At 40.6% G+C, this 26,403-nt stretch overlaps 1 protein-coding gene across 1 annotated transcript; it reads left to right on the plus strand.

Annotated features, from left to right (window-relative positions):
* Positions 1–15,676: 15,676 nt before the first annotated feature.
* On the plus strand, positions 15,677–25,384 carry LOC128486990 (all-trans-retinol dehydrogenase [NAD(+)] ADH4-like). Its single transcript, XM_053461568.1, has 9 exons — positions 15,677–15,832; positions 18,010–18,111; positions 18,831–18,972; positions 19,357–19,444; positions 21,579–21,810; positions 23,313–23,573; positions 23,862–23,997; positions 24,318–24,456; positions 25,006–25,384. The coding sequence occupies exons 1-9, from the start codon at positions 15,815–15,817 to the stop codon at positions 25,028–25,030; spliced, it is 1,143 nt and encodes a 380-aa protein (XP_053317543.1). The 5' UTR covers positions 15,677–15,814; the 3' UTR covers positions 25,031–25,384.
* The last annotated feature ends 1,019 nt before the right edge of the window (positions 25,385–26,403 follow it).

Genomic DNA, 26,403 nt, shown 5'->3' on the forward strand with positions numbered 1-26,403 from the left:
CAGTGCTGGGTGCAAAGTGCCAGGGCTGGGTGCAAAGTGCAAAGTGCTGGTGCAAAGTGCTGAATGCTGGGTGCAAAGTGCTGGATGCAAAGTGCCAGGGCTGGGGCAAAGTGCTGGGTGCAAAGTGCTGGGTGCAAAGTGCCAGGGCTGGGTGCAAAGTGCTGGGTGCAAAGTGCTGGGTGCAAAGTGCTGGGTGCAAAGTGCAAAGTGCTGGGGCAAAGTTTCTTGAACAGTAATAGTCCACCTCTTTTCAGAATGTTTGGGGTTATTTTGTTTCATAAATATTGTGTTTGGGTTCTTGTACTTTGAAAATATTGTTTTTTATTACATCATAACAAAATAAGAATGTTAATGTAAATTTTAAGTTGTTTTTTAACATCCAGTTCATTAAATTCTTTTAAATAAACGAAAAATTTGCATATTGTTTTTTTTTATCCGATTAATCGATTAATCGAAAAAATAATCGGCCGATTAATCGATTATTAAAATAATCGTTAGTTGCAGCCCTAGTTGTGAGTGAATGAACTGTAACAAGAATGGGAAAAACAGCTGTTGCTTAACAGACATGAGAGAATTGCTATTCAATCACATAGGATCTTTCCCTGTCATTGCATCTCATGTGTATTGCTACACCATCTAATGTTACGCTAAAATGTATACTCACGCAGTCATACCAGTGATATCTTCGGGCAACATACAGAAAGTGGCCTTTGAAACCTTGAAGCCAAACACAGTATGGCAGTATGGATAGAGGTGCTGTATGGATAGATGTGTGGCTGGTGGCAGGGCCATCAATTTACCTGCTATTTGCAGCCACGCTCAAACAAAGCAGAATGGAAAGTCATATCCCATTAATCCACTTCAATGGGTTATCCAGTGTCACATGGGAGCCGAGATTGAGCTCCGACCTGCTAACCTTTATCTATTCTAAAGCTCAGTGGGCCAGTCAGATCCTGACAGCCAGCCTGTGATCAGCACTTCCCACAAAAGCAGAACAGTTGGGGCAATTTGGCAAGATAGTGCTTAAAATGCACTAGGGCTGCAACTAACGATTATTTTCATAATCGATTAGTTGGCCGATTATTTTTTTCGATTAATCGGATAAAAAAACAATATATATATAATTTACATTAAGATGTGTCATTAACACTGACATAATAATAAAGCTATATTTTAAAGGAACCCAAACACACTATTTCTCTAACTAAGTTTTAATACCAAAAGTTTTACTAGTAAATATTAATTTATGTAAACTATTTTTTCATATTTAATAAAAACTATGAGAAAAATGCCTCTTGTTTATATTTTCTTTTATTTGCCAACCTGCCCCCCAGTTATGCACATCTCACTCCCAGCTTGCAACTCTGGCCCATATATGCCTTATACCTTCTATGTACCAGAGATGCCACTGTGCCCCCAATATACATTATACCTCCTATATGCCATTGACATGCCACTCTGCCCCCTGATATGCCACTGTGCCCCGATATGCCTTATAGCCCCCTATATGCCAGTGTGCTGCCCTGATATGCCTTATAGCCCCCTGATATGCCACTGTGCCCTGATATGCCTTATACCCCCTATATGCCACCATGCCCCCTGATATGCCTTATACCCCCAATATGCCACTGTTCCCCAAAATGCCTTATAGCCCCCTATATGCCTTATACCCAATATGTCACTGATATGCCCTTTAACTCAATATGCAACTGTGCCCCGATATGCCTCATCCCCCCCTATATGCCACCATGCCCCCTGATATGCCTTACACCTCCGATATCCCACTATGCCCCCTGATATGCCTCATAGCCCCTTTATGCCACTGTGCCCCCCTGATATAAGAAAAACTGACAGCGCTAAAATAGGCATAAAATATATGCTTTAATAAATATATACAAAAAAGAATAGATAATACACAATACAATATAAATATATTGACAATGCAAACAATAAATCATTTATTACAGCAATCAAAAAATAACACAAATTAAAGAATGCACAGACATAATTAATAGATCCCGAAAAAATTCTACCTGGCCCACCAGGGGTTAATATATCAACAAAAGAAACACAGGGCAAATAAGCATAAAAATAAAGATAATACTCCAGGCTTACCTTACCCAGTGGTGCTTACTTGCTCCGTTTTTCTTCTGTTGCTATATTAACCCCTGGTGGGGCAGGTGAAGGGAAGTAGCGGAGGTTGCGCACATCGCGCACTAAAATCCAAATCCCCTGCAGCGCTGCAGGGGACCTGGATCCTCTGTGGCAGCGGAAGGGGTCTGTGCGATGCGCGCAGACAGCCGCTTCTCCCCTCCGCTTCCGTTGGGGCTTCCATGATGGAAGCCGCACAGGAAGGTCACGTGACGCCGGGTTCAGTAATAGAAGCCCCAGCGGAAGTGGAGGGGAGAAGCGGAGGATGTCTGCGCGTTTTGCACAGACCCTCACAGGGTGGCAGAGAGGATCCGGGTCTCCTGCAGCTTTGCGGGGGTTCTGGATTCTAGAGTTATAGAAGGGAGTTTTTCAGAGCATTTGTTCTGAAAAAAATCATTTTATAAATCGATAAAAATAGATTCAACTATTTTCATAATCGATTATTATCGATTCGTTGTTTCAGCCCTAAAATGCACATTGGATGTCTTTACCAGAAACATATAGAGATGTAATAAATATATCTGAATTGTCTTTCATGCTTTTTAGGTTGTGCGGTCACAACTGTATATTTTTGTGCTGTGCATATTTGCAGGTTTTGACCAAACCTTAGGGTTCAGCAGCCCCACTTGCCATATAGGTGCCTCATTAATGGTGTCCAAAGGTAAATTTAACTTACTTAAGAGTCTCATTTGGGGTTAAAATGCAGTGAAGTCCCACTAATTCAGCTGCTTTGTAAGCAACATATCCATGAAAAATTAGATAAGACCCACCAAACTTGGGGTACTTTGTTGTAGTGTCGGGCTAAGCAATATATGGCCATATAGCCTGACGGAATCCCCAATATTTATGCCTCAGATAGATGTTTCTTGAATGGTATTCACTGCGTATGTGCTGAATTCTTGCTTTCTTTCATGTATTTATTGGTCATTATTCTAGCAGCAACCCGAGAATCTGAATTTTGTATGCTTTTTTGCTTTTTAGGTGGTGCGCTCCTCAATTTTGTATATGTGATAAAGATTAATGTTGAAAACCTACTTATTTCAAGTAAGCAAAGTATAAAACAAAGCAGCTGCTGGGCAGTAAGAGCAGGGAAGGTGTCTCAGCAATATCATGTGCTACAAGAAATAACTGGCCTGTTACAAAATTTTACAACTTGAATATAGTCGTGGCTATTTTGTCTTTAAAATATAGAGGAATTTTTATTAGCATTGAAGAGCAGGGGTTAATATATCATGTTTATGACACACTATCTTTGTATCGCATGCCTTATATTTGCACACGGCGGATGTCTGCAGGCACCTCTTTGCACGCGGCTCCCATACAGTATACTGGAGACTGTAATCTATGAGCGCAGTGTGCAAAACTCCACTTCCAGGCAACCTCTGCTAACTTTATGTAATGCTCGCAAAACATACATGGTGGTAATCAATAGCGTTATATTTACCCAGCTCACTAGAACAAATATTGTTTCAATGCTGAAAGTTCAAAAATGGGTCCAGATTGTGGAATTAATCTTCCCAACTATTAGGATATAACTCTCATTATTCCCAGCTAACTGAATGGCATACCTCCCAAAATTTCCAAATGTGAAAGAGGGACACTTTTTATTTTTAAATAACTCACCAATAGAAGCAACTGTACTTTGCAATGTTGCGCTTGCATCGCCACTTAAAACACGCTTCATTTTTGTCAGCACAGTCGTGCATTTTAAAAATAACCAGTACCTTGAACTGAATTCCCATGAGGCTCAGCCAGACATATTTCTTCCATAATGCTGGCTGAGCATCATGGGAAGTGCAGTTAACACTAGATAAAGCTGCAGAAATTAGCTGTGAACTAAAATTCTCATTATGCTCAGCCAGCCGGGTGTCCAACATGACTAGGCATCCTGGGAGTTGTAATCCACAACTAACACCTGTCGCATCATCTGCTGTTAACATGAGGCTCAGCCAGACATACTACTTCCATGATGCAGTCAACAGTAAAGCTGCAGATACTAGCTGTGAACTACAATTCTCATGATTCTCAGCCAGCCAGGTGTCCACCCTAATGCTCGCACACACCTGCCCATAAATACACATATACACATACACTGCCCGTATACACAACTGCCCGTAGACACTGCCTTTACAAACACCTGCTCATAAAATACATATATACATACACTGCCTTTACAAACACATATACACATAAACTGCCCTTACACACACCTGCCTTTACACACACATATACACATGCACTGCTCTTACATTAACTGCCCATACACACTGCCTTTACACATACCTGCCCATAAACACACATACATACATTGCCCTTACACATACACATACACATACACATATTAGACTTGTGCATCTGTATTCGGGCGAACATGAAAACGAACATGAAGGGTTACCTTTGTGATTGCAGATTGTGTGATAAACGCAGAGCCATAGCTAACAACTTTTGCGCCCGAGGCAAGAATGGAAAATTGTGCCCCCCAGCTATTTTTTTCACAGGTTATTTTATTTACACTGTCCTTACACACACATTTATACATACACACTGCCTTTACACACACATCTGCCCATTAATACGCATATGCGCATATACTGCCCTTACACACGACTGCCCATAAACACCCATATAGACATACACTGCCCTTGTACACATCTACTAATAAACACACATATACACATACACTGTCCCTACACTCAACTGCCCTTACACACTGCCTTTACACACAGCTGCCCATTAACACGCATATACACATACACTACCCTTACACAACCCTGCCTTTACACACACATACACACCAGCTTAAAAACATACAAAACCTACACTGCTCTTACACACAAACTGTGCATACACACTCCCTTTACACACAAACTTGCCCATAAACACATGTATGCACATACACCGCCCTTACACAAGCCTGTCCGTACACACATGTATGCACATACACCTCCTTCACACTCCCCTGCCTTTACACACACGCGCACATTTACACACACACACACACACTGCCCATACACACACTAGGGTGACCACATTTTATTTCTGCCACTGAGGGAAGGGCATGAGATTACACACACATGTATGTATGTATGTATATATATATATATATATATATATATATATATACACACACATACACACGCATGTTAGACATGCATTTGTAATTACCTAATATTTACTTATCTCTTTGAAGTAAAGGCTGTGATTAAACAAACAGGCAGTTAGTTTTCATTAATTAATATTAGGTCCTGCTGCTGAAGCATTTCTTTGGGCCCCACTCCACACTCCCTAGCATTCAATAATTCCCTCCACTACCACACCATAAAAAATATTTGCCACACTCACTACAAATTAGGGGAAGACTGTGAAAGTCAATGCAGTCTTCCCTCCTTCTGACCCTACCGTGACATTGAGAGGTCCTCTGCCCCTTAATCATCCCCAGAATCTCTTTGTCCCCTTATTCACTAAGCAATACCTCTCTTTTACTAACTCCCTGTAGTTCAGTTATAGATATAATAAACACATAAAACAGCACTTGCATGTATAGATCAACTGAATAAGACATACAAACCACATATTTGCAGGTATACATAAATAATGTATGGAAACATTGCCGGTACAGATCAACACATAAACACACAAACCCAGCTTTACATGTATAGATCAATTGAAATTCTCATGCGAACTCGGCATTTAAGGTATAGATCAAATAAACAGAACCAGACATACAAATGCTGTATTTGCAGGTATACAATAATAATAATGCATGGAAACATAGCATTGCAAGTATTGATCAACAGAACATACAAACCCAGTATTGCAGGTATAGATCACCTGGAAATCACATGTAAACTCAGCATTGCGGGTATAGATCAAATAAAAAACACGCAGAAACAGCTTTCCAGGTATTGATCAACTGAATAACACATACAAACCCTGTATTTGCAGGTATACATAAATAATGTATAGAAACATAGCATAGTATTTATGGATCAACAGAATAACACAAAAACCCAGCTTTGCAGGTGTAGATCAATTGGCATTCACATAAAAACTTAGCATTAAAGGTATAGATGAACCCCCTAAATTACAGGTATACCTCACAGACTGCACACCCCAAAGCCGGCCCTGGCGTCCACGCTGCCCATACAGAACCTGACCAGCACCCAAATTACACATACATAGGACTTGCCATTGTTGTCCCCAAACATCCCATCATGAGTTAACTTTGTCCCCAAACAGCTGCCCTGTGCAATTTTGGTCTCCAAGGCTCAAACACTCAAATCTACACCCCCTTTTTCTTACTATCTACCCCATCTCCTCCCTTCTCACTATCTACATACTATCTATATATATACACAGTCCTTACAACCCTTTCTCCCCATGCCTTACCTTTCTCATCTTCTATAATCTTCCATCATCCTGCATCATACATTATCTTCTTTCTCCCATGTTGTCATGGGAACGTGAGGTCCGTCATCCCAGGCCTCTGCTTTCGTGCTCCCTCATCACTGCGCGCCGGCTATTGATGCAAAGTGCCGGGGTGACGTCATATCCCCGCGCTCTGAATCATTTGTCGGCGCGCAGCGGTTAGGGAGCAGGAAAGCCGAGGTCTGAATTGACAGACCTCGCACTCCCTAATGTTGGGCCGGTTCGAGGGGGATTGTCATCTCCCCAACCAGCCCTGCTCATCGGACATCTCATACCCAGACCAGTGCAATGCCCACGGGGCGCCCGATGATCAGGGCTGGTTGGGGACAGCACAATCGTGCATCTGCCTCTACACTCCCCTAAAACCGCCCCAGGGGAGGTGGCCTCTCTGATCGCCCCTCCTCTACATAGACGCTGCTATTTTTTAGGGGCTTCGTGGTGAATCACATTGCTGGCAGCAATTAAATTCACCACGGGGCCCCTAGAACGCCCAGAGTGCCCATGCATTTACATGGTTTCCTAAATGTTGGGCTGGTTAGGGAGACCCGTGATCTCCCCAACCAGTCCTGGAGGCTGCAGCTGCTGATCAGGCGGCTGTGCGCCCCCTAGCAGCTGCTCCCGAGGCGAGTGCCTCACTCGCCTGACCTTAGCTACGGTCCTGGATAAACGTCTGCCTGTGTCTATCTGACTTTTGGCGCAATTGCGTGAGGCCTTGCATTCAGGATGCATTTCACCCTTTGAGCTAATGCTGTTTATGCTTGAATTGTCTTGGGCTTTGTTTATGGCCTGTAGGGTTGGGGAATTGGTGCCAACAAATGTAAGGCTGGTGGGATGTTGTTCAGGGATGTCCAAGGTTTTCAGTCCAGAGTGGAATTTTGGACTCATGGTTCTAAAACTGGTAAACTGTGGAAAGGTAAAGTAGCTTTGGCGATTTTGCGTGGTAATGGGATGTGCTCTGTGAAGTATTGGGATTATATTGGCATATGTCGTGGTATGGAAGGTGAGTCTTCCTTTCTGGTACACAAAGATGGGACCTCATTGTCTCGGTTGCAATTCATAGCGGTGTTCCGCAACTGCCTCAAATTCCTGGGAGTATTAGCTACAAAGGCTGCGAGGTGGGGTCTCCCCGACATGGTAGTGAGAAAAATTGGCACATGAGAGTCTCATTGTTTTCGTTCATATGTTTGCCCCCATTTATTGTAGGAAGGCAATGTAGTAATCTTGTTGTGTGTTCTCTGTTTTAGGTGGATTGGTCATCCCGTTGTGGATCCTGGGCCATTCCTTCCTTTATTGGGCCGCCCAGAGAGCGAGTGTGCGTTGCAGCGGGAGGCAAATCCAGTGGGTAGGTGTCAGATGAATGCTGTGGCAAGGTTTCCTTTCGGAGGTCATTTGGTGGAAGAATGTCCCAGGATCCTGCTTTTACACGCAAGGGGTAACAACTTTGGCTTGGTGCCCAATTTTAAGCTGATAAAGTATATTAAATCTAATTTCTTACGTTATGGTCTAGTGTTCTGGGTTTAGCTATTATCTAGTCAGAAATAGTGCAGAATTTGGTGTGGGGAATGGCAAGGTCTCAGTTGGCAGTGAATACGAATGGAATTAAGGTGAATAAAAGCGGTTTCTCAGTTTGTTGCACATAATGGCAATATTGAAATGTTGGAGGATGATTTAGGTGCCATATTACAGGAAGACAGAGTACATCTCTGGCCATTGTTTGTTGGTGTGGGAGAGTAAGGAATCTTAAGGTGTCAAACTTCTCTGCTTCTCAGGGGATGAGTGGATATTTGGCAGGGAGATCTGGCCTAAAGTTGGGTAAGGTCATAGGGGTTGTCATTTTGCCAGCTAGACAAAAGGTGGGTCTTAAAAGGATGTTGAAGAAGTGGGCTCTCTGAGCTGGTGAACGGCAGCTAGGGGATTAAAAGAGGTGTGGCTAGTTTAGCTGGGCATGACAGTATTGTATAATAATATTTGGATCCAGTGCAACCGCAATGAACTTTCTTTTCATTTAAGTTCTCACTTGGCTGCCTCTGCTAAAACCAGGAAGCATTACTATGTTAACTGAAGACACGCACTTAGTAGTACTCCAACTGATGTCACTGAACCAGGTCTACGTCATGTATTCTAACAGAACATAAGTGTTCGGATACCATACCATACCGTAATTGACCACTGCTACTTTCAGTGATTGGCATATAACATGAAAATGGGACTGGAAGACACTCTTACATTTCATAAAAAGTAAATGTTCCATGCAATGGAGGCTCGTGAGTTGAGATAGACCCTAGTTATAGGAAATAGCCTATATATGAAAAAGGGTACCAAAACACATTATTCCCTTTTTAGAGACAAAGACCTTGGATTTAAGCAGCTGCATTGCAAACCCAGTTGATGGTAATGTGGTGGACGTCATGATGCAAAAATCTAAAATCAGTATCAATATCTAGGATCATACTAGTCGATTTGTTAGAGACACACAAAAAATAAAGACAAGCAATTAGCAGAACAGGTAATATAATGTGAACTAGGCAGAGTTCAAGCTGGAGGGAAACTCACAAGGAACAGCTGATATTGAGCTGTTGAGTCAACTGCTGTTGAGTTGAATGTTGAGTCTTTCATTTAAGCTGTTCGTTACATGGGTTGGTCATGAAGTCTGTCAATCCTATTGGACTTCATAAGGTAGAAGGTCAATCCACCATGTCCTGATGAGTTATTTTAGTCCAGATTGAGCCCCTTTAACACAACTGCCAACTTGTCTCAAGTCAAGTGAATATGTATATATTAAGTTGAGTTGGTAGTCAAGCTAGTCAATTCAGTCAATCTCTTAGTCACTCAAATACCAGTTTGACACAGTTTAAATATTTGAGAAAAAAACCTTTGATGTCTTCCATCTCGTTAACCTTGGCTTGGCTCTCTGAAATATTATTTTACATGAATGTTAAACTTAGATGTGTATATGCTAGTATGTAAATTTAATTAAATCAAGGTTGTTTGTATGCCACATTGAGTGGAAAATATGCTAAGCCAAATCAGCAACCATAGAAACACAACACACAGTAGACAAACTAATTATAAAAATGCTTAAGGATCTCACTGTTGTAAAAAAATGAATAGTTGCTTGTATTTGTATGCCATTAATTATAGCGCAATAAAAGAAGTATTCCTGGAACAAGTCCTGTTTCTTAAAACAGTATCTAAACCCAAAGCACATGACAGTTTTACTTAACAACTTTTTATGTGGTCTCATTCTTGAATGTCTCTCCCTATTACAGTGTAAGGTGTTTCTTACATCACTCCACTGAGTTCATTGTGTGGAGTATATTGGTAATCTACAACACATGTGCTTAATGTCCACTTCCATTAAATTTGGATGCATTATGAAATTAAAACCTGATTTACATAAGGGTTGCAGGCAGTATAAAATATGACTGCAAGAATTTCTGCTATTCATACCTCCAATGATCCGGTATCATCCTGTAAGCTGTTGTGTTATGCAAGATATGCTGCTGAAGTCTCCATCATGGAACTCAAGCAGAAGTAAGCCTCCGTTTCCAGTTCCTTCTACAATTTTAAACTGCTTGCTGGTCCTCACAATTGTATGTGCAAGGATCTAGTGATGGGTGCTTGAAGTGACTTAATGCCTACCATGATCTCTTCATTGTGACCTGGTTTATTCTGTCTGTTCTAGCAACTAAATTTGGATTTGTCTTGACCATCCTTCTGCCTTCCAGACCTGCACCTATGGGAATGGTGCTCTATCACTGTCCTGAGATGTCTATCCTGTTGTGAAACTAGCAACATGATCCACATAGAGGCACGATAACACTTAATAAAATTAAATTAAAATTCAAGCATACTTTCTTGCATAGTACATTATTTAATATTTCTTCAAAATATAAATATTATAACGCATAAACAACATAAAACATTACAAACATTAAAAGTTTCTGATATACAAGCCAGAACCAAACACGAGAACAAGATCCGTCAGTTTAATGACTTGATGGGGATTGCTTGCTGCAAAGCTCGCTCTTGTGATTGTGTTAAGGAATTGGCCTCCAAATCTGGGTTCTTCAAACCTTGGGTCAGGAACCAGAACTGACTCTGTCCTCAATGTATTGAGCATTAAACTGTAAAATAACATTTAACACTATCATTTATTGCAAATTTTTCATGCTCCACAAACCCTAAACTGAACTGCAATCGATGCCTATGTTCCTGCAGAAAACCCTAACCATACATTCCTACCACTACCTCTACACCAATTTTGTCCAACACCTAAAGTAAACTGTTCAGGTGATGAGCAAGCAAACAAACCAATCAGTTTCACGCCAAAAGACAGATCAAGAATATACTCAGTGAAAACAATTCAAAACACCTGAGTATTGGGGATTCCGTCACACTAGATGGCCATATATTGCTTAGCCCGCCACAATGTCAAAGTACCCCAAGTTTGGCGAGTCTTATCTAATTTTTCATGGCTATATTGCTTACCAAGTGCTAAATTGAATGACTACACTGCATTTTAACCTACTAAGACTCTCAAGCAATTGAAAGTGTTCTCTAAACAAATTTTCATTAGTAGTTTTCAGAGAACTTCATTTTACTAAACAAAAATGAATGTGAGGAATTTTGAAATGAGCCGCTCTAATGATGATTGTTAATAATCCGCCTATAAACATAATCTCGTTTGTTATTTTTATAGGAAAACTCCCGTTTTCAGGTTTCCTGTGAATAATTAACATATTAAGATATTGATGCCTGCAAAACGCAAAGAAAATTGGTACAGACAGAGGATTTATAATATTTTTATCATACAATTTTCCTTATCACTGGCAGATAGCAAGTAAACAGAGATATCCATTTTACTAATTAAGTTCATGTAGTATATTAATGTTCCTACTCATGGATTTAGCTCCAAATTAAATACGATTTTAATACAAGTACGTTTTGCTCCAGAGCCACAAAAGATAATGTTTAGTAGCAGCAAACATCATAAAATAAATCGCAGACACCTTCTATTTGGAGTGTTGCTGTTGCCCTTCATTGTTTTCAGTAGGATCAACAGATGGAGCAGCTGTTTAATAATTTAAAACACAAAGAAAAATGAATCAAATGTTAATAAATTAACTCAGGAAACATAATTAATGAACCTAGCGGAACAAATATAGTTAAGCAGCTCAACCAAACCACTGCGTTCTTAACTAATAAATAGCTGAGTAGAAAACATTTTTAAAAACAAGATAAAGCAAAACAAAGCATCAGTGAGTGATTCCAATATTTTATCCAGCTCCAGATCTTGTACCTGAACTGGCTATCTGCAAAACCGGTCAAATATCCAGTGTCTCTAAATTTTACTGCCGCTCACACAGCAGAGCCTGTCCTCTATTATGCTCCCAAGAGCTGGGTAGAGAAGGCCACACGTTAAAAGCATAGCATGCAGACGTACAGTGGTGCTGCCATGTTCTTTTTAGAGAAAAGAGGCTTTCTCATGGCAACCTTTCCAGACAAACCAGTTGTTCAGTCTTTCTCTTAATTGTAATGTCATGAACGATAACGTTTAACATGCCAACCGAGGCCTGTAGAGTGTAAGATGTAATTCTTGGGGTTTTTCGCAATCTCTCTAAACATTGCATTGTCTGACCTTGGGGTGAAGTTGTTGGGATGTCCAACTGTCTTAAATGTTTTCCACTTTGAAATAATCTTTCTCACTGTAGAATGATGGACTTGAAATTGTTTTCTCAGATTGATAGGCAACAACAATTGCTTCTCTAAGATCATTGCTCATGTCTTTCTTCCTTGGCACACTTGAATGCTCCAGATCAGCAAACTGCTAAAACTTCGGCTTTTATAGAGGTGGTCACACTTGCTGATGATCATACCTGGGAACTTCTCGGCTCTGGCTACCTGGAGCCTTCCCTTGTGGGACGCGGCCAGGACTGCACATTGACGTCAGCGGGTCAGTCCCGCTGATGTCGGTGGGCGGTCCTGCTGACGTCGGGGGAACACCCCCATGTAAAAGAAAAAGTGGGTGGGGAGCGGGGCGTGTCAGCACCCCACTACTGTGAACCTGGGAGCAGGACTCACGTGGCAATCTCCGAGTCAAACCCGGAGAGTTCCCAGGTATGTTGATGATCAATTAATCAGGGGCATTCCTTAATTCTTATGGAAGCAGTAAGGGTGTACTAAGCTTTTCCCACTTTTTCGGCTTTACTGTTTACTGTACCTTTTGGAGGCTAATAGAATGGCTTCATATGCATCAAAGCATATATAAAAAGATCTTGCCAGAGACATCCATGAGTAGGTCGTGTAAAGTGTTCAGACCCAGACTGGCCATCGGGCAATCCCCAGTCCGGACCTGACAGATTTAACATTAGGTTTCTAAGCTTAAAGTCAGCAGTTTAAAATTAAAGAAGTCCACGTGTGCATGAGCGTGCAAACATATTTCTCTTTGGGAAATATGTTCTTTAGTATGTATGTGTTTAATTTGGTCTACAACTATATGATATGGAGGTCAGCCCCCCCCAACATCTGCGATTACTATTTTCAGAACCAGTAGGAAATACACGTCTGCAAACACATGACAAAATTATGCATATACTCCTCCTAATGATTGAGTTAGGTATTTGAGCCATGCCCATTGCTACCATACTATAAAATCAAGTATTTGGAATGCCTTCCCCATAAACAAACCATGGCAGTAGAATGGGTCATATTGAAGAGCTTAGTGACTTCAAACAAGGCCCTGTCATAGAATGCCACCTTTGTCACCAGTCAGTTTGTGAAATGCCTGCCCTGCTTGACCTGCCCCTTGTTCACTGTAAGTGTTATTATTGTGAAGTGGAAGCATCTAGGAGTAACAACAGCTCAGTCACAAAGTGGTAGACCATGCACACTCACAGAGCAGCCTTCTAGTGATGGAGCCATGTGCAATGCCAAGCATCAGCTGGAGTGGTGAGAAGCACAGTGGAAATGTGTTCTCTGGAGTGATAAATCACGCTTCACTAACTGGAAGTCTAATGGATAAATCTGGGTTTAGCTTATTGCAGGAGAACACTACCTACTGGAATGTATAGTGGGGTAATGGTCTGGGGCTTTTTGAGGGTTGCTGGGGGTTTGTGCCCCTTACTTCCAGTGAAAGGCAATATTAATGCGATAGCATTCACAAACATTTTAGACAATTGTATACATCCTACTTTGTGGCACCAGTTTGGTAAAGGCCCTTCCCGGTTCCAGCATGTCTGTGCCCCGGAGCACAAACTAAGACATGGTTTGGAAAATGAACGGCCTGCACAGAGCCCTGACCTTATCCCCACTGAATACCTTTGGGATGAATTGCAAAGCAGACTAAGATCCAGGCCTTCTAATCCACCATCAGGGCCTGACCTTCTTTTGGCTGAATGGGCACAAATTCCCACAGACTCACGCCAGAATTTTGTGGAGTGGAGATTGTTAATTGCCATTGTTTTGGAACAGGATGTCCAAACAAGTGTTAGGTATCGTAGAAATGATGGGGTTTTTGGAATCTGACTCCTTCATTAACTCAAAATGACTGAAGAGACTTCAGACAGCCAAGAAAACCTCTTATAACTAATAGCTAGTTACAAATTAAGATGAAAAGAGTCCATCTGGTGATTCCACCATAGCTCAGGAAATGATAAAGCTCTTTGCTTATCAAATACGATTAACCAATGGGCAAGCTATTCTACTCCGGAAAGGCCTTGTAATACGGGTGGGGCAGGGGCAGCTATGTGTCTCAGTTAGTAGGGAATCGAGTGTATTTTGGATATATGCCAAAATTTGAAAGCTGCCATATGCACTTTGGAGTCTTAATAAGCTATTAAAAGTCAGGACCATATTGGATCTATAAAGCAGGCCAATGATTTCCTCAGATCCAGGGATTCTGCTGTCAGATTGCCTGGCACATATTTTCCTGTACGTTTTATGGCCTAGCCTGAATGCACTCGATCATCTGTTTGCATTTATAATAAACCCCAGTGAAACACCTACTAGACGACTGCATTGGGATTGGGGTCCCGCGGGACTCGTCAAAAAACTTATGGTTGCGGGCCATATGTATATTGTGTGTTGTTTTGTCTGCATTTTAGGCAGATTTTTGTAAGTCCCAGTTATCTGTAAATAAATGTATTGGAATAGAAGTTTGCGGGAGCGGGCGGGATTGGACACACATGATGCAGGAGCAGGCCGGATTGGACACACATGATGCGGGAGCAGGCGGGATTGGACACACATGATGCGGGAGCGGGCAGGATAGGACACACATGATGCCGGAGCGGGCAGGATTGGACACACATGATGCGGGAGCGGGCGGGATTGGACACACATGATGCAGGAGCAGGCCGGATTGGACACACATGATGCGGGAGCAGGCGGGATTGGACACACATGATGCGGGAGCGGGCAGGATAGGACACACATGATGCCGGAGCGGGCAGGATTGGACACACAAGTTGCGGGAGCGGCAGGATTGGACACACACGTTGCAGGAGCGGATGGTAATGGTCAGAAATTGAGCGGGATTAAGCCTGTGCAGGGCTCTAATACCCACCTCTATTAAATGAATACTGTGGAACAGTAATTCAGTTGTTAACCTTATTAGAGGCCCCCTTGTACAGCCCTGGTCTCTGGAGTTATTGTACTTGCTTTCGATGAACGCCAGCCAAACGCAAGTGCAAAGCATTTCCCTGCCAAAAAAGGAGAGATAGGACCATAGTTTCACAGTGACTATATGTGCTGGTATATCAGTAATGATACTCAAAATAATCTGGCGAAGATAGTATGTTTTTTTCAACAGAACCTCTCCCATCAAGAAAAAAAATGTGTGTAACTGGCATTTAAGGTTATACATTAACGTGCTTACATTTATAAATCCTTGCCTTGTTATTGGAATTGAACGTAGAGGACATATGGTGAATTGGTTTTAAATGACCACGCGAAGTTGTAAAAAGCTATTAGGTATCCTGTATACAGCTAGCAGTTTAAGTGGCCGTGGGGTTAGTTGTTTAACAATCCCGGTTTAATATATATATAAAGTCTCATTGCTTTTATAATAACTGCGACAAGTAGATAGGGAGTGGGCGGGATAGGTTATAGAGGGATGGATATGGGTTGGATAAACAGCAGGATATTTAACCCATATCAGAGGGCTGTTTGGATGTGCACTTGAAGAAGAAGTCTGCACATCTCCCTACCCCTCTGAGAAAGCAGAGAAGTCACTATGAGCACAGCTGGGAAAGTAAGAACACTATCCTGTAGACCATTTGTTTTTTTTTGTTTTATTTTAATTGTTTACATTCTATTTCTTATAACTTCAATCAATCTTCTGGTCCCACACTTTCTAGAAATTATGGGATTGAAACTGTCATTGAAATGAAATTCTGTATCTACAAATACAATCTGTATATATATATATATATATATATATATATTTCATATACACAATTTTGCACCCCATACATACATTGTTTGGATTCCTTCCTAACTCTCCTAACGAGTGTGTGTGTGTTTATATATATATATATATATATATATCTATATATATATACTGGGGCAGGAGGTGAAAATGATGTTTACAGCTTTCAGTAGTCTCTCAGTTCTGCATAGTAGCTCAATACTGCTATTTCAATGATGGGCTTGGCTCTGCATAACAGAACTGCGGAGTTCAGAAACAGTGCAGACACTTTGAATATAAACAGTACAAAGTCGCAGGAATTACAGTATGTAAATTGCTCAGTATATGCAAAATCAGGTGGGGGTGGTACAGGCAGAAACATTTGCAATAGTGTTTTTTTTCTACCAGGCACAAACTGCGTCAAACAGCACTAGGAATAAAAAGAAAGAAAAAATATATGATTTTAAGAAAATTCCATTTCTGAACGGTACATTTCTAGTTCTGCAGTAGTTTTTTTAAATATTTTTTTTCAAACACTGTCAAAATAATAGGCAACTCATATTTTAAGAATAAATAACAATATTAATACACATTTCTCAGTTTACCCAATTCAAACATGAATCAGGATCAGTGGAGTACTGAGGTGTGGGGGGGTCCCAGATACCTCTTATCAGGGAGTATGTATGACTGTATGTACCTTAGAGTTACGGTGTATAAGTTTTTGTGTGTGAGCATGTATGTGTCTGTCAGCATGAATGTGTATGTATGAGTGTTTGAGCATGCATGTGTATGTGTGTGTGTGAGCATGGATCTGTTGGAAACACATTTGGGTATTTCCCACTGTCTTATTTTTTTGCCCAGCCCTGGTGTTGACAGAGAACTGACAGAGAACTTGACCAACATATGAGACCTGGCATCACATACTACTTAAAATAAGTAATAACTTATTTCCTGGTTCATATGCCCTGAATCGGGCTCCTAAAAACATTATTCCAATGCATACATATGGCCTATGACTAAGCATCATTGTTGGGTGCAAAAAAGCGTCGTTCACCTACCGGGTGTCGAGTCCCCACCAAGGTTGATAAAAATGAGGTAAATAAAGTCCCCATATCACATGCATTACCTTGAGATTTATTTACTTTGATGTTGCTGACCTAAATCCTATCTATGTTATCGGAGTAGTGTTGAAAGCGAAAGTGCTAATGGCTATGCAGCACAATGCTACATGTTATAGATCCAGGTGGGATGTTTCTTGCAATGAATTTTGATCTATACATTATTGTATCCAAACCTGCAAAAGTGAATGGCTGCAACTAATGAAAAGAACGGTTATTTTTTCGAGCTTTGTATAAACAAATCCCCGCAAACCTCAATGAACTGAACCAATTTTGTAAAGTAGAGTGGGCCAAAATTCCTCCTTAATGATGTGAGAGACTGATAAAGTCATGCAGAAAACGATAACTTCACACATGGCTTCTACATTTTGGCTTTATTTTTTTTGTCATGACACTGTGTAGTATGTCATGTCAAGTTGTTCATCTGAGTTGTATTTACCTGATTTCTAGACCTTTTTTAGAACAGATGATTGTTATTATGTCTTGATATTCAAAGAGGGTATACTTTCTTTTTCACATGACTGTATATGCATTTATTTTTTTAGATCCCTTATATTCTACCATAAACATATTGTGAACAGCCATAAGAAGTTACATGTTCAGGATTACAACTACTGTGAATGTGCTTTAAGGATCTGTGATTAATACTGTTTTATACTAAGAGGAATTTGAAGCAGCTGCACCCTTCGTCAGAATGTGTGTATCACATGCCAAGTATCAACTGATTACGTTGAATGCTTGCATACTTTTCAATAAATATTTCCACAATAAATATAACCACACATCATATTTACTGGTTGCTAGTTTAAAAATCATTAAAACTGTCAGACCAAAATATTTTGCATGCTGCTGATTCAAGTCTGAAACCCTGTTATTTATGACCTGTTTGTGTTCACTTGTCAGGTTATCAAATGCAAGGCAGCAGTTGCCTGGGAAGCTGGCAAACCTTTCTCAGTGGAAGAGATAGAAGTTGCACCACCAAGGGATCATGAAGTCCGCATAAAGGTGAACAAAAATCACTCCTAAGAACTTCTAGAAACGTTAAATGTCAGAACAATATCACTATCAAGTAACACAAGTTACGTTTGTAAATCATAGGCAAAACAAAATAAACCAAAGCTAAGGCAGAGAGACATATGATACAATAGTCTGTCAAGCCACCTACCGGTTTCTATTTGTGGTTGGATCACAAACATTTGTAATCTAGAATCAAGCTCTGGCTGTCCCCAAAAAATGTTTCAGAAATGTGTTCTATCAAGAGGGCCTTAGGAGTTTATGTATATGATAATAGAATACCTACCAAAATAGGACACAAGGACAGATTTCTAAAGTTCATGGAAGCTAAGTGAAAGATGCCAGTATGCAGTTGTGCACATGCCCATTATTTTCATGCTCTGCCATATCCCATAATGTGCTAAATCAATTTTCTAATATGAGGTACACATTAAATTTGTGCCTAGGGGCACCAGTGGTACAGAACTGATAGTGATAAGTGAAAGTGGCAACTATTATTCACATTTTATTGAATGTATAGTGTTTCACACAGTAAGCCAACAAGGTCAGCCATAACCAAAGGCAATAAAATGTTGCAGGCCAAGATTATATTCCATCTACTAATTAGAAACATACGGTATTATTGTACACGAAACACAAGTTAGCTTCAGATTCTGGTCCTCCGAGATCTTTAACACTTTACATTACATTGTCCATTACATTGTTTTTAGATTGTGGCCACAGGCGTCTGCCGTACTGATGCTCATGCCGTGAGCACCCACTTTAAAGAAGGTTTGTTCCCTGTAATCCTTGGCCATGAAGGAGCTGGCATTGTGGAAAGTGTTGGACCAGGAGTCACCAAATTTAAACCAGGTAAGGCAGAGAAAACCTATTACTCTACTCTATTCTAAGTAATGCTTAATTTAAGGGGAGAAAGAAAAACAGATCATGGTTTTCCTCTTCAGTGCTACTTATTACCAAAACAGTATTTTAGGTTTTACTAAGACATTGGACCGCACCTCTCCTGCCAGCTGTCCCTTTAGTGAATAGACTCCAATATCCTTTTTAAACGTAAAATGTTGTTTTACATTCAACCCCAGCCCTCCTCTGTTTGCTACTCCACTACAAGCAGACGTATTACTCCTAACAGAATATCATTACAAATAATAGGTGTATTAAAAAAATAACCGCAATAAGCTTCAGAATGCAAGTACTTTTTCACAAAGCACAGATGTCATCATTGCTTATGTTTTTTAGGCGACAAAGTTATCCCTCTCTATATCCCTCAATGTGGTGAATGCAAATTTTGCTTGAGTCCCAAAACCAACCTTTGTCAAAAGATCAGGTAAGCAAACTCCAGCCTCAAAATGATCAAACTACTGGGTACATCAGGGGTGGGCTGACCTTGGGGAACTGGAAGCTATTGTTCCCTGGGCCAGGCCAAGTTCTTTGAGCGTGGTTGACAAAGTCTTTAAGCACGGCTGCCCAAATGTGACCCTTAATAGTCCGTCAGCACGCTTTGGGTAGTAGGCGCACACAACATCTGTGAGCAAAGCCAACTGAAACTACTGGCAGCAACTACATGACATTTAGCAGTATTTAACAAGCAAATGTACTGAGTACTGTATTGGCCAAAACACACAAGTTCACCTGCCGTGTCAAGTATGATGTACTCTTGCTTGAAACACGATCTCAATCTGAAGCCACCAAAAAATGTAAATACAAAAAAAAGCTAAACAGGTAGTGTATGTTCGATAGTGCATAGAACAGTTACATAGCAGTTGTTCCACTTTTTCTGTGGTGCTGCATAACTATACTTCAGCGTCTAAGTAAATAATTGTCCAACTGATTTTTCCTGATGACCTCTGACACTTTTTTCCTTTCTGTTATCTGGTACCATTGCCAACTTACAGCCAGGGACTTGGTGTCATATGTGGAAAGGTCATGTTACACCGATCGTATGTTATATAACTGACTGGACTACCTTCTTACACAACAATCAAAAGATTGATTCTTTCACCTGGGACACATAAAAACAAAATCCTGGAAGCAATTAAGTGCAAAAAGCACTGCTTGCAAAAAAACTATACAAAAAAAGTAGTTGCAGGACTGGTAATAAATAAATACAGACATCATTAGTAGCAGATATTAGTTTTGTTATCAAATAATCCACTTGGGGCTCCTAGGACCTAGAGGTCCTGTACACTGCAGAGTGCTATGTAAACTGCCTGCAGTTAAACAAGTTAAGCTAATAAATGGTGGCACAGACATTAGAAAAGTTTGAGTTCATTCTCATGGTGTGTGGGAACATCTAGTGGCTGATATGTGAATTACAGTGATTTTTTGTTTAAAGCACTATAACAGTAAACATTGTTTTTATCTTAAGCTGCAAAGTAAAGAACGATATCACTTACCATATCACAGATCAGTTCTCGCCATATGCTTTCTCTCTCCATGTCTACTCCGCTGATGGATACTTACTCTTGATGCGAGGAGCTGCACACAGGCAGTAGGAATTGATCAGCGTTCAATAATCAACATAGAAGCTGGCACATTTGTGTACATTACTTTACATTACATATATTACTTTACATTACATATATTTATACAGGAGATTCTGTAGTGCAATAACAAAATGGTACAAAAGGAGAAGAGGCCCTGCTCTTGCGAGCTTATAATCTAGTCGGTAGTTGAGGCAAGTGAAACAGTAGGAGAAGACTGCTAGGATGGGGATGAGTTGATCGAGTCAGGATGATCTGTAGAGGTTGTTGGTCATTCAGTTGGCACAGTGAAGAAGCAGTTGAGGAACAGCAACAAATGAAGATTAGTCTAGCAGCAGTGTTGCAGATTGGAGTGGTAAAAGGTGGGAGGCCAGTTAGTAGGGAGTTGTAACAAATCCAGATGTGGATTAATATATTGGATGTTTCTTGTGCGAGGAGTGGATGGATTCAGGAGATGCAGGTGAAGACAGCAGGTTAGTGGCTGGATGTGAGGGATGTGAGTCAAGTGTGACTACTTGGTCTGTTGGCTCGATACAGTAATGGGAAATGTATTCATGCATGAGATAAGCATACATTTGAAATTATATGGAGAAATGCACATACCTGGGAACCCTCCGGGTTTGACCCGGAGATTGCCGAGTGAGCACTGCTCCTCCGGTTCTCCGGGTCATGGGAGCGGGGTCTTGACACTCCCCACTCCCTGCCCATTTTTTCCTTTAAATGGGGGTGTTTCCCACTGCTGTCAGGGGGAACGCACCCGACGTCAGTGGGAACGCCCACCAATATCAGCGGGGCCGCCCACCAACGTCAGCAGGACCGCCCATCAATGTCAGTGTGCAGTCCTGGCCGTGTCCCGCAAAGGAAGGCCATAAGTAAATTAATTTATTCAAACTACCTATAGCGTGTGTTTTTTGTATGTATGTATGTATGCTAAATACACAAATGTATTTATATTTATTTGTTTTGTCTCTTTGTTAGTAAAATTAAGACTGCCATTTCTGATCAAGATTTCATGGCTGACAATACAAGCAGGTTTACCTGCAAGGGGAAGCAATTATACCACTTCATGGGCACCAGTACCTTCTCTGAATACACCGTCTGTGCTGAAACCTCTGTTGCCAAAATTGATGATGCAGCTCCACTGGACAAAGTCTGTCTGATTGGTTGTGGATTCTCTACTGGGTATGGTGCTGCTATAAACACTGCAAAGGTAACTGAGATGACCTCAAGACTCTTAAAATATTAAGTTTGTAATGTCCCATCATTCAGATTCTATGTAGCGACTCATGAAATGACTTGCCTAATGACAAACACTAATACCTACCGTCATGGAAACCTTGACTTATGATTAAAGACACTTAATTGGGTAACATGCATTCAAACAAGGATATGAAGCTATCAACCATGGTATACTGGTATCAAAAGCACTAATTAGAAGTCTTAGATATCATCAGTGTCAATGAGTCTGCTCCAGACTATTTGACCCTGATATTTGCCCCTTCACCCTGTGATTTGAGCAAAATCCCTGGGACTCGGGGTCAAACCCTGAGAGTTCCAATGTATGCCCATTGTCCTGTGATGAGGAATAACATAGTACTATACACAATGACTGACAACATATAATAATTCCAATATATATGATTCTTGTAAAATAAACTAGACGTAAAGTTGCCATCTACTGTATGTCTGTACCTATAAGCAGAAGGATTTAAATCACTGCCTGTGCAATTCTATAACCATATTACATCTTTCTAAAGCTAACGCAAAACATCCTTAACTCGCCATAAATATATCAATAAAATAAAAAGTGGATTATTATTTTAATATAATTTATTCTCAACAATGATACAATTAATGCATGAAACATGCATGATACATCTACAGGTTCTCCTGAATTTCCATAATGATATAAAACTTTATAGACTGAAAGGTTTGACATAAACATACCTGGGAACTCTTTGAATCACACCAGAGGTATCTGAGTCTGGATTAGCCTGAGAACTCTGTGTCTAAGGAGGAGATTAGCCCTATCAACCTGAATCCCCTCACATCCCACCCAATTGAGGGCATTCACATCCCTCAGTGCAGCAACTAGCATCGCCTGATGCTACCCCTCTTGGCTTCAATAAAGAGGGAAGGGAGGCATCCATGCCAACATACCTGTAATTTATTATTACTTTTAATTTTTAAACCACATATTTAGAGAGAAATTAGGGAGTTAAAATAACAACTTTTTTGTCTTTCACGCCGCATGCCTTATGAACAAACCTTGGAACTTCCAGGCTCAGGTTACTCGGACACCTCCCTTTTCTAGTGGGTGGGGCTACTCACATGAAGGGGAGGGGTTTGTCACACATACAGGTGGGGAGAGCCACACACATGGCTGGAGCTTTCCCCAAACACCTTAAATTTGTATGTGGTAGGAGGAGAATAAAGTGGGGAGTGTACGTGTCTAAACACCGCTCCTGCCACCTGGAGATTGAGCACTGTGACTCAGAGAAACAGAGAAATAGCCTTCGCCCGGAGTTTCCAAGCTAGACTTAGGGAGTTCCTGTCCTCTTGTTTCTGTAAAGTCCACATTGTTAAGCGATCCACTGCTTATTATGTCCTGTTTACCCTTGTACACCTGACCATGTCATACATCTCTGTATTTCACTTGGTTCAGTAACATTGTTGGGAAAAGGGTGAAACATCACTTTCTTTTATCTGTAGGTTGAACCTGGTTCTACCTGTGCAGTGTTTGGTTTGGGAGGTGTCGGACTCTCTGCTGTCATGGGATGCAAAGCAGCAGGAGCTACTCGAATTATCGGAATTGACATCAACAAAGACAAGTTTCCAAAAGCACTTGAGCTGGGAGCTACTGAATGCATCAGTCCTAAAGACTATGACAAGCCCATCCAACAGGTCATAAGTGAAATGACTGGCGGAGGTGTGGATTTCGCCATTGAGTGCATTGGAATTATTGAAGTTATGGTACGTTGTTGTACAGGTTGTAATTTGAAAGGGTACATTCAATTCACTCTGCTTTCTGTATCTAAAATGAAAGATTATATTATATCTTAAGAGTACTTAGAACATGAGCCAAACCCTATTTCAAGTAAAATAAATTTCTTGTGCACACAATAATTGCAATTATCTTAAAAAGTAACTAGCTACTTTTAAAAGTCACTATCCCAAAAGTACAATGCGTTTTAGGGTAATACTTATTATTATGTTGGTCCCTTTTTATTTATAAAGACTCTTCTTTAATATCATTTATAGAAAGCTGCCTTGGAGTGCACTACAGTAGGCTGGGGTACCTGTGCAATAGTCGGAGTGTCTTTAGCAGAAGAGGGGGTGCCTGTTGCTCCATTCCAGTTGATAATGGGTCGCACATTGAAAGCTACATTCTTTGGAGGTAAGATTTCATCACGAAAATGTTGAAAAAAGTAAAATTAAATTGAAGCTCTTATAGATGGAATAATTTCTATTACAGATGTGGTATGACATCATTAAAAAACTTATATCAATGGTGCTGTACCACCTGAGAGGTTGTGCTGAGAGGGTGGTTTCCTCCATTCATTACGGTCCCTTTCAGCTTCATGTTAGTAAATCTGATATTTAATGTGGTCTCCAGGTTACATATTTCAATAGGATTCAAAGAATGTGATACAACAGGATGATAACAATGAAGACATCAAGTATACTTTTCATTTCTGTGTCCTCTTTTATTAATAGGTTGGAAGAGCAAGGATAATGTCCCCAAGCTGGTGTCTGACTACTTGTCAAAGAAATTTGATCTGGATGCCCTGGTTACCTTCACCCTACCGTTTGATCAAATTAATGAAGCATTTGAGCTCATGCGTGAAGGGAAGAGGTGGGTATATTTAACCCCACACTGATAGATAATTATCCACATAATACATAATCCAAGTAACAAAATATTTATGACCTCAGCATACATTATGGCATACCCCTTGGTTTTCAGGCATCCAAACCAGGATACCTGTGTTGGGGGTTGTGGCAAGAGGCAGGGAGGTGACCGGCTGGTCCCAGAGGTCCATAGGGCAGTAGGCATAGCCACCATCCGGCCTTACCCTATTAGCCACCTTGTTACACTACAGTTGGGAAGAGGCCAAATGGGACCATTGCCTTGATACCTTCCTGAGCCAGTCTCTTGCTTCCCACTCCCAGCAAAAGTGGAAAATTGGGCCAGCCTGTCCTCCAAAACTGAGAAGAACATTATAGTGAAATAACTTTATAAAGAGTTTCTTTATAGGAACACATTTCTTTGTTGTGTGTTTTAAGCCTAAAGATTACTGTGATACTCTCATACCTAGCCAACTGCTAGAAAACAGGGACATAAAGGGACACTTGGAAGGTATTCAACATATCTGACAGCTGTTCTTTGCTTTTGTTTTTGCAGTATCCGAACGGTGTTGGTGTTTTAATACCACATGGATTGATGAAAGCTACGTGTAGCTTTTTGTGAAATCTGCCTTGTACATCTAAACTTCACTGACAGATTCCATGCTCGAGATATGAATGATATGAAGAAATTATGTTACCCATATAGCATGTTAAAGGTCCTCAATAAGAAATCACTAGTACATTAGTAGCCTCCATGCCTTTATGTAAAACATGTGTGCACTGATATGTAGCGAAAAGCTATAGTATTCCTATAGTTGACACCACCAGACACGTTCAACTTATAATTTTCCTTTGGTGCTGTAAACTAAGTGTATTAAAAACTGCTACTGTATGAGTGCTTTGCATGGTTCAATAAATAAAATACAAGAAACCTACTTTCACGTTGCTGTGTCTTTGAATTAACTAACACAAAATGCAACCAAATGTTGGTGGAATGGTCAGGTGTCCCAATACTTTTGTCTATATAGTGTATCTCAGCTAAGGAGCAAGGTAAAGGCTGCATATTGTTGGATATCTAAAGCCAGAAATAGAGCTCTTTTATCAATTAGTCTGGTTATGTGACATTCCGTTGCTTACAGGGATGACCACCTTTGTTGAGCGGTACATTTCTTCTACAGAGAAAAGAACTTAACCAAATGCATTAAATGAAACAACATTCAAGGCTTCATTTAAGTAAAATGCATATTTTTTAGCGCAGGCTTTCTTGTTTTCAGCATTAGCTATTAAGGTATGCTGACATTGCATATTTACGAGTGGCTACTGCTCAACTCGAAAGTACATGAGTTGAACTGTCTGTAGAAGCAGGCAGAAGGGAAAGAGGATAATGAGACAGAAGTGGGCTCTCCAGTGGCATGCATTTACTGCATGTAGATCATCATCCCTCAAAGTGCACGCTTTATTCAAAGACTTCCAATGGGCTGCTTTTAGATAAATCAAACAATAAGCTTCATGGAATATTTGTATTCATTTTTTAAAACAAAAGCACACACTTAGCATTTAACCTGTATTTCAATGAAGGATCGATTATGCTGCTTATAACTCCCTGCTGGTCCTTCCATGTTATCACAGCTAAGACCAAAAGAGTTAATACTCACTACATAGAAACTTACCCCCAGTCAGTTTCCCATGACAGTCACATAAGTGCCTCACAGGGTTAGAAAATACCCAGTATTCAGAGATTGATCCTTATAATAATACATGGTATTTCAATAAAGAAAAAAACAGCTAAAGAACTTACTGCCCAATCCTTCATAAGCATCTACTAACAAAGGACTGAGGGTATCCAACAATACCATTATAGACCACGGCAGCCTCATTAGGAGAAAAATCCTGCCTGCTTCACTTGCTATATCATACTGGAGTAAACTCACTGTTGAATTTGAAACCTCCATCT

Source organism: Spea bombifrons, chromosome 1, assembly GCF_027358695.1.
Source record: "Spea bombifrons isolate aSpeBom1 chromosome 1, aSpeBom1.2.pri, whole genome shotgun sequence".
NCBI classification, from domain to species: domain Eukaryota; kingdom Metazoa; phylum Chordata; class Amphibia; order Anura; family Pelobatidae; genus Spea; species Spea bombifrons.